Source organism: Phyllobates terribilis, unplaced genomic scaffold, assembly GCF_046119375.1.
Source record: "Phyllobates terribilis strain yellow unplaced genomic scaffold, ASM4611937v1 Scaffold_3__8_contigs__length_932513732, whole genome shotgun sequence".
Taxonomy (NCBI): domain Eukaryota; kingdom Metazoa; phylum Chordata; class Amphibia; order Anura; family Dendrobatidae; genus Phyllobates; species Phyllobates terribilis.
The window spans coordinates 308,556,067-308,568,498 of record NW_027362763.1 but is presented as its reverse complement, the minus strand read 5'-3'; the positions used below and the strand labels follow the sequence as shown (position 1 = coordinate 308,568,498).

The following is a 12,432-nucleotide window of genomic DNA, read 5'->3' as shown; positions in this document are numbered from 1 at the left end:
ACTTTCACAAATTCTTATGAAAAAGTATTCCCCTCAAACAGCATTGAACTACTGTACCCAATTATATATTTTAGGAGTCGGAGTTGGTCCATTTTATACCAACTCCACCAAAATGGGCTCCGACTCCACAGCTATGCCGATAAGTGCCAATAAGATAGGTAGAAGGGGAGAGAGCCCCCACACGTATTGCTGCAACTCAAGCAGCTTCTTCAGGTGATTGATTTATTCTTCTAGTTTGTGTTTGGATATTTTGATACCATTACAGTGCATGATACATGTGGACCTAGTTTTTTATTATACTTACCTCCATTTGCACTCTATCATCCTAGGGGTTTCTGGGATGACCGTGCACATTATCCTTAGAACATTCAGTTCACCTTGAAAGTACCTATATTTGTGGGATTGACCAGCATTGTCTGGATTTATACCTACCGTCAATACTCGAGTATAAGCCGACTTCTTCAGCACATTTTTTATGCTGAAAAAGTCACCCCTCAGCTTATACACATATATACACTGCTCAAAAAAATAAAGGGAACACTTAAACAACAGAATATAACTCCAAGTAAATCAAACTTCTGTGAAATCACACTGTCCACTTAGGAAGCAACACTGACAATCAATTTCACATGCGGTTATGAAAATGGAATAGACAATAGATGGAAATTATTTGCAATTATCAAGACACACTCAATAAAGGAGTGGTTCTGCAGGTGGGGACCACAGACTACATCTCAGCACCAATGCTTTCTGGCTGATGTTTTGGTCACTTTTGATAGTTGGTTGTGCTTTCACACTTGTGGTAGCATGAGAAGGACTCTACAACCCACAGAAGTTGCTCAGGTAGTGCAGCTCACCCAGGATGGCACATCAATGCAAGCTGTGGCAAGAAGGTTTGCCGTGTCTGTCAGTGAAGTGTCCAGAGGCTGGAGGCGCTACCAGGAGACAGGCCAGTACACCAGGAGACGTGGAGGGGGCCGTAGGAGGGCAACAACCCAGCAGCAGGACCGTTACCTCCTCTTTTGTGCAAGGAGAAACCGGAGGAGCACTGCCAGAGCCCTGCAAAATGACCTCCAGGAGGCCACAAATGTGCATGTGTCTGCACAAACGGTTAGAAACCGACTCCATGAGGGTGGTATGAGGGCCCGACGTCCACAGATGGGGGTTGTGCTCACAGCCCAACACCGTGCAGGACGCTTGGCATTTGCCACAGAACACCAGGATTGGCAAAGTCGCCACTGGCGCCCTGTGCTCTTCACAGATGAAAGCACGTTCACACTGAGCACATGTGACAGACATGACAGAGTCTGGAGACGCCATGGAGAGCGATCTGCTGCCTGCAACATCCTTCAACATGACCGGTTTGGCAGTGGGTCAGTAATGGTGTGGGGTGGCATTTCTTTGGAGGGCCGCACAGCCCTCCGTGTGCTTGACAGAGGTAGCCTGACTGCCATTAGATACCGAGATGAGATCCTCAGACCCCTTGTGAGACCATATGCTGGTGCGGTTGGCCCTGGGTTCCTCCTAATGCAGGACAATGCCAGACCTCATGTGGCTGGAGTGTGTCAGCAGTTTCAGCAAGATGAAGGCAATGAAGCTATGGACTGGCCCACCCATTCCCCAGACCTGAATCTGATTGAGCACATCTGGGACATCATGTCTCGCTCCATTCACCAACGTCACATTGCACCACAGACTGTCCAGGAGTTGGCGGATGCTTTAGTCCAGGTCTGGGAGGAGATCCCACAGGAGACCATTCGCAACCTCATCAGGAGCATGCCCAGGCGTTGTAGGGAGGTCATACAGGCACGTGGAGGCCACACACAATACTGAGCCTCATTTTGACTTGTTTTAAAGACATTACATCAAAGTTGGATCAGCCTGTAGTGTGTTTTTCCACTTTAATTTTAGGGGGTGACTCCAAATCCAGGCCTCCATTGGTTAATAAATTTGATTTCCATTGATGATTTTTCTGTGACTTTGTTGTCAGTACATTCAACTTTGTACAGAACAAAGTATTCAATGAGAACATTTAATTCATTCAGATCTAGGATGTATTATTTGAGTGTTCCCTTAATTTTTTTGAGCAATAGATAGAGATATAGATATTGGAACAGCACTACCTCTTGAAGCTCATCAAAAGAATGCCAAGAATGTGCAAAGCAGTCATCAAAGCAAAAGGTGGCTACTTTGAAGAACCTAGAATATAAGACATATTTTCAGTTGTTTCACACTTTTTTGTTAAGTATATAATTCCACATGTGTTAATTCATAGTTTTGATGCCTTCAATGTGAATGTAGAATTTTCATAGTCATGAAAATACAGAAAAATCTTTAAATGAGAAGGTGTGTCCATGAGAAGGGGGGGGGAGGGTGTTGCGGCAGTGGAGGATCGGGGCACAGGCAGTAACCAGCTGGTGCAGGTACCACGTGTGCCCGCTGCTAAAGAAAATGAATATTCACTCTACTCCACGCCCATGGGAGCGGAGAAGAGTGAATATTCATTTTCTTTAATAGCGCACATTGTAGCCGCCAACTCCTGCTGCAGATCAGCGATCCTCTGTGCCCGCTATTAGAGTATGAATGTTCACTCTTCTCCCCGCCCATGGGCGTGGAGAAGAGTGAATATTCATTCTATTTAGTAGCGGGCACACAGGATCGCTGAGCCACAGCAGGAGCCGCTGCTGACAGTGCGTGCCATTAAAAAAAATGCATATTCACTCCTCTCCACAGCCCATAGTCCCAGCGTGGAGAGGAGTGAATATCCCTGCAGCTCACCTCAGCGTCTGAGGGCGCATGGCAGTGATGTTATGCACTGCTCAGATGCTGAGGCGAGTTGCTGGCACAACAAGTTGCAGCGCTGGAGCAGAGGGAAGGAAGGTGAGTAGGAGTGTTTATTTTTTTTTCATGTGTGCAGTGATGGGGGGGTATGCATACCAGGATTGGGGATGAGGGGGCCATGCATGCCAGGATGGGGAAATTTCTAGGCTTATACTTGAGTCATTAAGTTTTCTCACTTTTTGGTGGTAAAATTAGGTGCCTTGGCTTATATTCGGGTCGGCTTATAATCGAGTATATACGTTAGTTACATAGTTTCTTTATTATAAGCCTATGTACCACAATGCATATTATTGCTCATGTGTATTTATCTATGCTGATGAGGAGTTTTTAAACTATGGAATTATATTGTGTTCAATAAACATTTAATTTGATATCTCTAGGAGTGCACCTTCTTCTGCATTGCTTTGCCGTTGTCCCTTCGTATGCATTAGTAAATGTGACAAGAGTCGATATGCAGCAGCATCTTCTGTAACCCATGACATCAATTTACAGCTAGTTATGTTACGTAACATTACCTCTGAAGGCCTCGTATTAAAGATGGTGGCTTAGATTCATCAATTCCAAGACTACTTAAGAGGAATTCAACAGTAGATGGGTTGGAAAACGCCACAGATTGCCGCAGGACCTTTTCATAAGTGTTGTTGCTGCTGGAAAAGGCAGTACTGTGTCTTGATGAAAACAAAATTCATCCAGTAGTTAATATACATTTATCATTATAGTAAAAAGGCTGTGAAAACTGTTTTTTACCATATGCTGGCATTGAGATTTATTTGTTGAGCATTTCATAAATTTCATGTCTGCTATTTTATGGGCAAAATAAAGATATACTTATACGACTGACAGCAAATCCCAAAACTGCTGTTTCATAAAACCCTTTACTCTCTAACAGTCATGGGGGAGAGCTGAAGAAAAAAATAAGAAAGAAGAATTCAACATAAGAGTCTTATTCACTGTAATAGCCATCTCGTGAGGTGCTCGTTTGCCTAAAATATATGGCCGGCCACAGTTTTATTGGTATATCTTCAGCTCTTATGAAATATTTTATGTGCTGTGCTTGTGCAAAACAGATACCATACAGAAACCAATGTTATTGAATGGGCTAGTTTCAATTATTTATTTTCCCCATGTGATAATAGTAAAAAACAAAACAAAAAAAACAATGCACATGCACTAGTCTCTTCCATTTTATGGATGAGATTTGCCTATAGAACTCAGTGGGTATGTAAAAGAAACAAATGCCATACTGTAACCACCTATATTGCATCCTTTATTAATGGATCCAGTTCCAAACTTTAAAAAAAGAAACTGACTTTAAATTTTTTTTTATTGATTTGTGAATGTCAAAAATAATTTACATTCGTGTATTTGTCATCCCAAAACAATAAAAACGGGCAAAACTTCATCCATATATCCATTCGACATACAGGTGGCATATGATCTTTCATATGCTCGTCTTAAGGAAATCAAGTACACGGCTGCTATACACAGTTCTATAAAAAACTTTTGTGCTTGCAGATTTCCCATACACTGTGGAATTGGGGAGCTTTTCATGATGTATCAAGATGAAAAAAAGGTGGCATCAGGATCAAGAAATATTTTCTGCACCAGTAGAGTAGTACAAGAATACTGCAACGTAAAAGTTTCAGGAATGGGTAGGATATATATTTGTGTTTAGCAGGTGTGGAAAAATGCTGGAAAGTAAGAATGCCTTCATAAATAGAAGGGTTACTAGTTTAGGTTTATCAATTCAAAAAAGCAATGAGTGAACAAAAGAAATCCAAATCAATATTTGGTGTGACCACTCTTTGCGTTCAAAACAGCATCAATTCTTCTAGGTACATTTGCAGACAGACTACAAAAATATTATTCTGCAGGAGGACAACAACCCCAAAACATACAGCCAATGTCGTTCAGACTAACTTCAGCTTAAATAAGAGCAAAGAGTCCGGAAGTGATGATATGGCCCTCACAGAGCACTGATCTCAACATCACTGAGTCATCTGGGATTATATGAGGAGACAGGAGAATCCGCACAAGCGACATCCACAGAAGATCTGTAGTTCGTTCTCCAAGATGTCTGGAACAACCTTCCTGCTGGGCTTCTTCAAAAACTAGATGTAGAAGAATTGATGATGTTTTGAAGGCAAAGCCTGGTGACACCAAATATTGATTTCATTTAGATTTCTCTTGTTTATTAAACTATTGTGCTAATAGTTCATTTTCATCGATTAACAAAATTCTATTATTTTAAGGCATTTTTACTTTACAGCACTTTTTTTCCACATTTGCACAGTATATATATTATATATCCAAAAAAAAAAAAAAACACCTTGGAAAAACCATGTGAAGCTTAAACAATACAGACTTACACTTGACCCTGCTTCATAACAGCCATGCCGCTCCCACGAGACAAAGGACCTGTACTTAACTTAGCATATGCAAGTACAAGATCTGCTTTAGTTTCTGTTCACACTAGGGTCCTGACTTCCCTTTATAACTGACAACAGCTATGTGACGCCAGCTTTCAAGTGAATACTAGCAAGTCCTCATGGTGCTCATTAGCTTTAATTGGGTCTGTTATAAAATATGAAACCATATTTTTGATGGCAAGAATAGAAGCACCGAATGAGGAACTGTAGTAAAAAATACCATAAAGTCTGATGGAAACCTGCCAGACCCCATTATTCCAATGGAAGTTTAAATTACTTTTCAGACAGAAAATATATATTAAAAAAAAAAAGAAATATCTGAGCGAAGATTTCTAATCATACTTATAGTATTCAGGCATATCTTCTGAGCTGGTAACTCCAAGCTTTAGATGAGACAGATGACTGGGAAGTGAAGACTTATGCAAGGACAGGGTGATCTTTTCATGGTAACGGTCAATGTCCTTTACAGCAGCTAAAAGAGATTGACATAAATTAAATGACTACTAAAAATTGCATGGAGAACATTATATAAGCAGTGGAGCTCATCCTCTATCAGATGGCAGAACATGACGGGTCCTGTGATCCGAGTTAGGTAAACTTTCTTGGTTCACATAGCAAGATGGATGCATTGATTTGCATAAAGCACAATTTCCTTATGCCCCTTCCTCAATTAGTCATTTTGTGGCCGTACAGTAAATGCTACTGTAACCGCTAAACCACATGTCAAACTCTGGCCCGTGGGCCAAATCTGGCCCGTGATGCCTTCCCTGCCCCCCCCAGTTGAAAGCAATGATGGAAGAGGGAAGCTGTCCGCTCCCCCATTATTCTCCTTCTGACATCTCAGAGCAGTGGGCACGATGATGTCACTATTTTGCGCCTGCTGTGCAGAGCAGTGAGGAGCTTCAAGGCATGCACTACGGAGACCAGAACAATGAGAAACAGGGGGAGGCAAGCATGTTTTTTATAATGTGGGTCCCATTCTACTGTGTGGAGGGCCAAGTAGGGCCCATTATACTGTGTGGAGGGCTATGTGGGGTTTAACATACAATATGGAGAACTATGTGGGACCCATCATACTGTGTGGGGATCACAGTTGGGGCATAATACTGTGTTGGGGTCACCATAATTTGCTGGAGGGGGGTTCAGTAGGGTATCATACTGTGTTTTGGGGGCACTTTTGTTGGCATCATACCTTATTATGTGTATTCTTTACTAAGTCATGTTTTTTTATCCTTTATTATTACGTATTTAAATTAAGATATTGGGCCATATGCATTTTACTATTCTTACATAACATATTCCAGTATGCCCCATTTGTGATTATGTGTATGTTATTCTAAGATCTGTTTATTAAAATGTACTTTTGTTTGTGGAACAACCCCTTTCAGTTTGTTTCCATACGAAAAGGTTCACAGCTATATTTTGCGGATAATGAAAGCCATCCTCAATTGTAGGCATTTTTATTAATAAAGATCAAGGTTGGCCCATGACTGTCCAAGCTTTTAATTTTGGCCTTTTGTGTATTTGAGTCTGACATCCCTGCTCTAGACGGATGTTATGAAGCGAATCAATAAAAAGCTTTAAAAAATTATCAAAGGGGTTGTCCAATAGCTGTACAACCCCCTTTTAAATGAAGTAGTTCCACTTGTAAAATAAAAAAAAATAAAATAAAAATAACATACTCAACTCACAACTACTTACTTTTTCTACAAAGTCCCAGATATCCCCTTTAAAGAGGTTGTCCCACAAAGAAAGTACATTTTAATAAATAAATCTTGGAATAAAATAAATTCTACAATTGGAAGTGTCAAAAAAACAATGTTCATGTGCCCTGCCGAGGGCAGAGCAAAGTACTGTAGTGTGCATGCCCCGGAATAAAAGAGCACCGATGACCCGGAAGTAAAGTCGGCGCATGTGCGCTACAGTAATTTGCTCTGCCCTCAGCAGGGCAGGTAGAAGAACGCCTGTGCAAGAGCACGATGGAGGACACTGTGTGGATGACTTAGGACGCATAATCCACAGAAAGCAAGGAAGGAAGACAGCGATCGCAAGAAGAGAGGAGGCGCCGGATCAAGACCAGAGACGCCCATTGGACCGGATTGCCACATCTCTAAGAGTAATAAAAGCTCTTTTTTGGGATCTGCAGACTGGATTGGGGAATTTTCTTTACAGCATTCCAGTATGTTGTGAAAAATTCCCTAATGGTGGCAGCCTTACTTTATAAGGGAAAAACTAGGTGACAGGTTCCCTTTAAAAGTACGATAAAGGATGGATTCTCATGATAGTATCAGATGCAGTTTTTGGTGCACACACACAGACCTGCAATATACCGATGTCAATAAAGCAACACTATGATATTCAATTGTGAGGTATTCTCTACAGGAAGTATACGTGGTTACATTACCTTGAATTAGGTCTCCAATTTGGTAATATGACAAAGGATCACCATGGTTACTTTGGGAAGGCACATCTCTAATAGGGCACAAAGCCTAAGAAAATAAATAATAACCATTAAAGTACTTTACTGGGCACCGCATCCTCATCATGAACCCAGTTTGGCGGCAGCATAAATACCTACACTTATCTCTAATGACTCAAGAGCTCTCAATATGCCACTGCCCATTGAGATCAGCACCATGAAAAATCCAAAGTCACGAATCGAAGTAATTCTTCCAATAACTACATCACCACGCTCAACATCTCTGAAGAACAATTCCCTTTTCTGACCGCAAGGGACCTCCATGAATTGCTCCAAAGGGGGCATGACTGCATAGCAACCTTCAATATAAAAATACAAAGCAGATTAAGTTTTCATGTGGATTGTATCCAGGCAGTAGACGATGGAGGTTTTTCGGACTATAAGATGCACCCCAGTATTAGCGAATATAAAAAATATTTAATACTTTTTACAGATTCCTTGGAGATCATAGGAAGTGGAGAGGTTAATATCACCAACTTCAGTGGTTTAAGGTAGGATTGAGGTTTCATATTCCTTTCATACTGCCAGACAATCCTAGCAACCAATAAAGCGTCTAGCAGTTTTTGTGGCAGGGTGAAGTAAAAGTCTACTTGTGGCAGGTCTGCTATTACTCGAATATTTATTGCTATATAAAACTTGTAAGTCAGTGGCGTTATGCCTTCTGTATTGCTTGCTTATCTCCACTAGCCCTATAGACAGGGAGTCGTGGTCACACATGCACACTACTGCTTTATTCACACACACTTGTGTGTGAAAATGAAGCCTTTCTGCTGTAAATGAGACAAAAAGGAAAACAAAACAAAAGGAAAATGGGCTGATGCAAAAGTTTGGGCACCCTGTACAGTTAATACATAGTAGCAGACCCTTTTGAAAGTATCACAGCTTGTAAACACTTTTTGTAGCCAGGCAAGAGTCTTTCAATTCTTGAGGGATTTTCATTGGAATATTCTTGCAGTTCTGTGAGAGTCCTGGGTCGTCTTGCATGTAGTGCTACTTTGAGGTCTAGCCACAGATTTTCAATGATGTTCCGATCACGGGACTGTGAGGGCCATAGTAAAACCTTCAGCTTGCGCCTTTTGAGGTCGTCTATTGTGGATTTTGAAGTACGTTTAGGATAATTATCCATTTGTAGAAGCCATCTCTTTTCAACTTCAGCTTTTTTACAGATGGTGTTAGGTTTGCATCAAGAATTTTTTGAAATTTCATTGAATCCATTCTTCCCTCTACCCGTGAAATGTTACCCGTGCCATTGGCTGCAACACAACCCCAAACCATGATTGATCCACCCCCCCCATGCTTAAAGGTTTGTGAGATGTTCTTTTCCTGAAATTCTGTGACCTTTTTTGTCCACACATACCTTTTATCATTGTAGCCAAAAAGTTCTAGTTTAACTTCATCGGTCCACAGGACTTGTTTCCAAAATGCATCAGGCTTGTTTAGATGTTCTTTTGCATAGTTATGACGCTGAATTTTATGGTGAGGAAGCAGGAGAGGTTTTCTTCTGATAACTCTTCCATGAAGGCTATACTTGTACAGGTGTCTCTGAACAGTAGAACAATGTACCACAACTCCAGAGTCTGCTGAATCTTTCTGAAGGTCTTTTGCAGTCAAGCGGGGGGTTCTGATTTGCCTCTCTAGAAATCCTAGGAGCACCTCTCACTGAAATTTTGCTTGGTGTTCCAGACCTTATCTTGACCTCTACTGTTCCTGTTAACTGCCATTTCTTAATTACATTTCAAACTGAAGAAAGGGGAACTTGAAAAAGCTTTGCCATCTTCTTATAGCCTTAAACACACGTCAAAATCTACAATAGACTACCTCAAAAGGCGTAAGCTGAAAGTTTTACAATGGTCCTCACAGTCCCCTGATTTAAACATCACTGAAAATCTGTGGCTAGACTTCAAAATAGCAGTGCATGCAAGACGGCCAAGGAATCTCACAGAACTGGATGAATTTCCCAAGGAAGAATGGATGAAAATCACTCAAACAAAATTGAAAGACTCCTCCTGTCTGGCTACGAAAAGTGTTTACAAGCTGTGATACTTTCAAAAGGGGGTGCTACTAGGTACTAATCATGCAGGGTGCCCAAACATTTACATTGGCCCATTTTCGTTTTTGTAATTTTTAAAAATGTAAAAAAAAATAAAAAATTTTTTTGGGCTAAAATACAAAGAAAATGTGTCATCTTTAAACTAAGGCCTTTCAGAGATCATTTCATCTTCAACTTGCTTAACTGTTCACAATAGTAATTTTGACCAGGGGTGCCCAATATTTTAACTGCCACTGTATTTGTGAAATAAGTACTCTTAAGAACACTGCTTCAAGATTATCTTTCAGTGTAAATGCAGCTTATGTGTGAATTTATTCCCAATCAATATTTATCATCAAATCCACTGGATAAGTGATAAATGTATGATCAGAGGGGCCTTGACTGCTGGGATCCTGAGAATGGGGGCTCCCAATAAAGCAGTAGAGTGCATGCATGACCATCGCTTTATTCACTTTAATGGTTTATGTGAGCAGTAATGCACCAGCATGGTCACTGTTTTAATCACTTATATAGGGCTATGAGCATGGTAGTGCGCAAGGTGATCTCAACTCCCAGAGACCATGACCTAAACAGTGGTCACAGAATCCCAATTTTCGTGATAAGTATGGGTCTCAGCAGTTGGACCCCTACTGATCATAGATTTCTAATGCAGGGGATAAGTGATAGAGTATTGGTGGGGTAACCTCTTTAAAAACATTATATGACTAACTTGAGGCTAAAAGAACACAAAGCAGTTTCATCAAACATGAAATGTTAGCATACCTTCTGACGATTCATGTGACTCTGCATTTTCCCGGACATTAGATTTCCATGACAGGGCAAATAGCAGATCTGCTTTCCTGGCAATGAACTGCTGAATTTCAATGCTGTCAAGATTCCTCTCTTTCCTGCCAGAAAAGAAAATGAAACAGTGAGTCTATGGCGATCGGTCAGTGTAAGTGTAAAGATACCCCTCCGTGGTTCTTCTCCCTGTTAGTGTAGGCATGATAGCAAGAAGAAATCCCAGAAGCCCATAAATTGCTGACACACTTCTAATAGGCTCTGCCCAGAAAGTACTGCAGACTATACTGTGTTCTTACATACAAAAACACTAATGGAAACAGTGGAAACAGGCCAATGCAGCCTAAATTCTCAGATTCAATAACTTTCATGCAGTGTTAGTCAAGTGTGAACAGGAGACACTGGATCTTGCAACCATCATTGGCCAGAGTTTCATGTGGACATCACAAGCCAAGATCCCCTAACCGGGACCCTCTAGTGGCCAAAGATTCTGAAAAAAGCAACCGACTGCATGACCATTAATTAAAAAGTAGCACATGCCTTTGAATGGGAACCATCCATTTAATTAGAAAATCACGAGTGAAAATTGACGTCTACAAATCGAATTAAGGCCAATAGTCCATACAAATTCTGATAAGCCCAGTTTAAAGGAATTTAGCCCTCTCTTGAACGCTGTCCGGAGATTACGGAAACGTCTTTTGGAGTCTCTGAATTAAAGATGTTGTCCACTACTTTTACATTGATGGGCTATCCTTAGGATAGGTCATCAATGTCTGATCAGCCAGGGTCCGACACCTGTCACCCCTGCCGATCAGCTGTTATTGGTGGTAGCGGCCGCCAGCCGGAAGGACTCAATTGTGGAGCTGGCCGTCTGCTTGTAGTGGCCGAGGCAGGGGACTGCACATCCACCTCCTATTGATCTCAATAGGTGGCAGGTATGCAGTAACAAGCCTCAGCCACTACAAGCAGACAGCCAGCTCCACAAGCAAGTACTTCCGGCCGCAACCGATAACAGCTGATGGGTGGGGTGCTAGGTGTCGGGCCCCAGCCAATCAGACATTGATTACCTATCCCAAGGATAGGCCATCAATGTAAAAGTAGTGGACAACATCTTTATTGCTCTTGCAATCTAGCAGAAGACCCAGTTTGTCAGACAGCTGCGGACCTTTGGGAGAAGAGAGTAAAAGTTTATCACTTCCTCTAGCTTCACTGCTGTAGGCTACATAGTGCTAAATGAGAGCTATGCCGAAGTACCCGCATTACCAGTGCTTCTATTGGATCCAGTGCTTACATGATCGCTGGGTATTAAAAAAAAAAAAAGAAAAAGCACTGTCAATGTATTTTGTCACCTTTGAGAGGATGTATTCTTTGACAAATACATTAAAAATAAAATCAAAGAAAAAAAAAATAGAAGTAAAAGATTCAGTAAAAAGAGACCCCCACCAAAAAACAATCCGCAATATTTTATTGCATACACAGGAAATCAACAACCTATATTAACCTGAAGAATTTATCAGGGAAATAAGGCTATGTTCATACGATCCGGAGCTGACTGCGGCCCTGAGCCTGCGGACGAGCTGCCTCCGGCTTCCGCTCATTATGTAAATGAGGGCGGCCGGATTTTTTTTTTTTCTCACAAGCTGGCTTTCCCCATAGAGAATAGGTCTATGGGGAAAGCCCACATCCGGACCCGCAGGAGAAATTGACATGCTGCAGTCTGGAAAGACGCGCCGCATGTCAGTTTCCGTGGGTGAGCCGCAGAAACATAGTGGGTATGGGATTTGTATAAATCCCATCCACTATGCTGTAACATCTGGTCACTGCGGATTGCACGCAGCGCACTTGTGCTGCAT

General features: G+C 41.5%; 1 protein-coding gene across 1 annotated transcript in view; it reads right to left on the bottom strand.

The window, feature by feature from the left end:
• Nucleotides 1–12,432, bottom strand: part of TTC14 (tetratricopeptide repeat domain 14) — a 47,932-nt gene that overhangs the window by 16,359 nt on the left and 19,141 nt on the right. Inside the window, 5 exon segments of the mRNA XM_073674973.1 lie at nt 3,357–3,509; nt 5,613–5,742; nt 7,675–7,759; nt 7,849–8,048; nt 10,562–10,686. Of these exon segments, the coding sequence (XP_073531074.1) occupies nt 3,357–3,509; nt 5,613–5,742; nt 7,675–7,759; nt 7,849–8,048; nt 10,562–10,686 (693 nt within the window).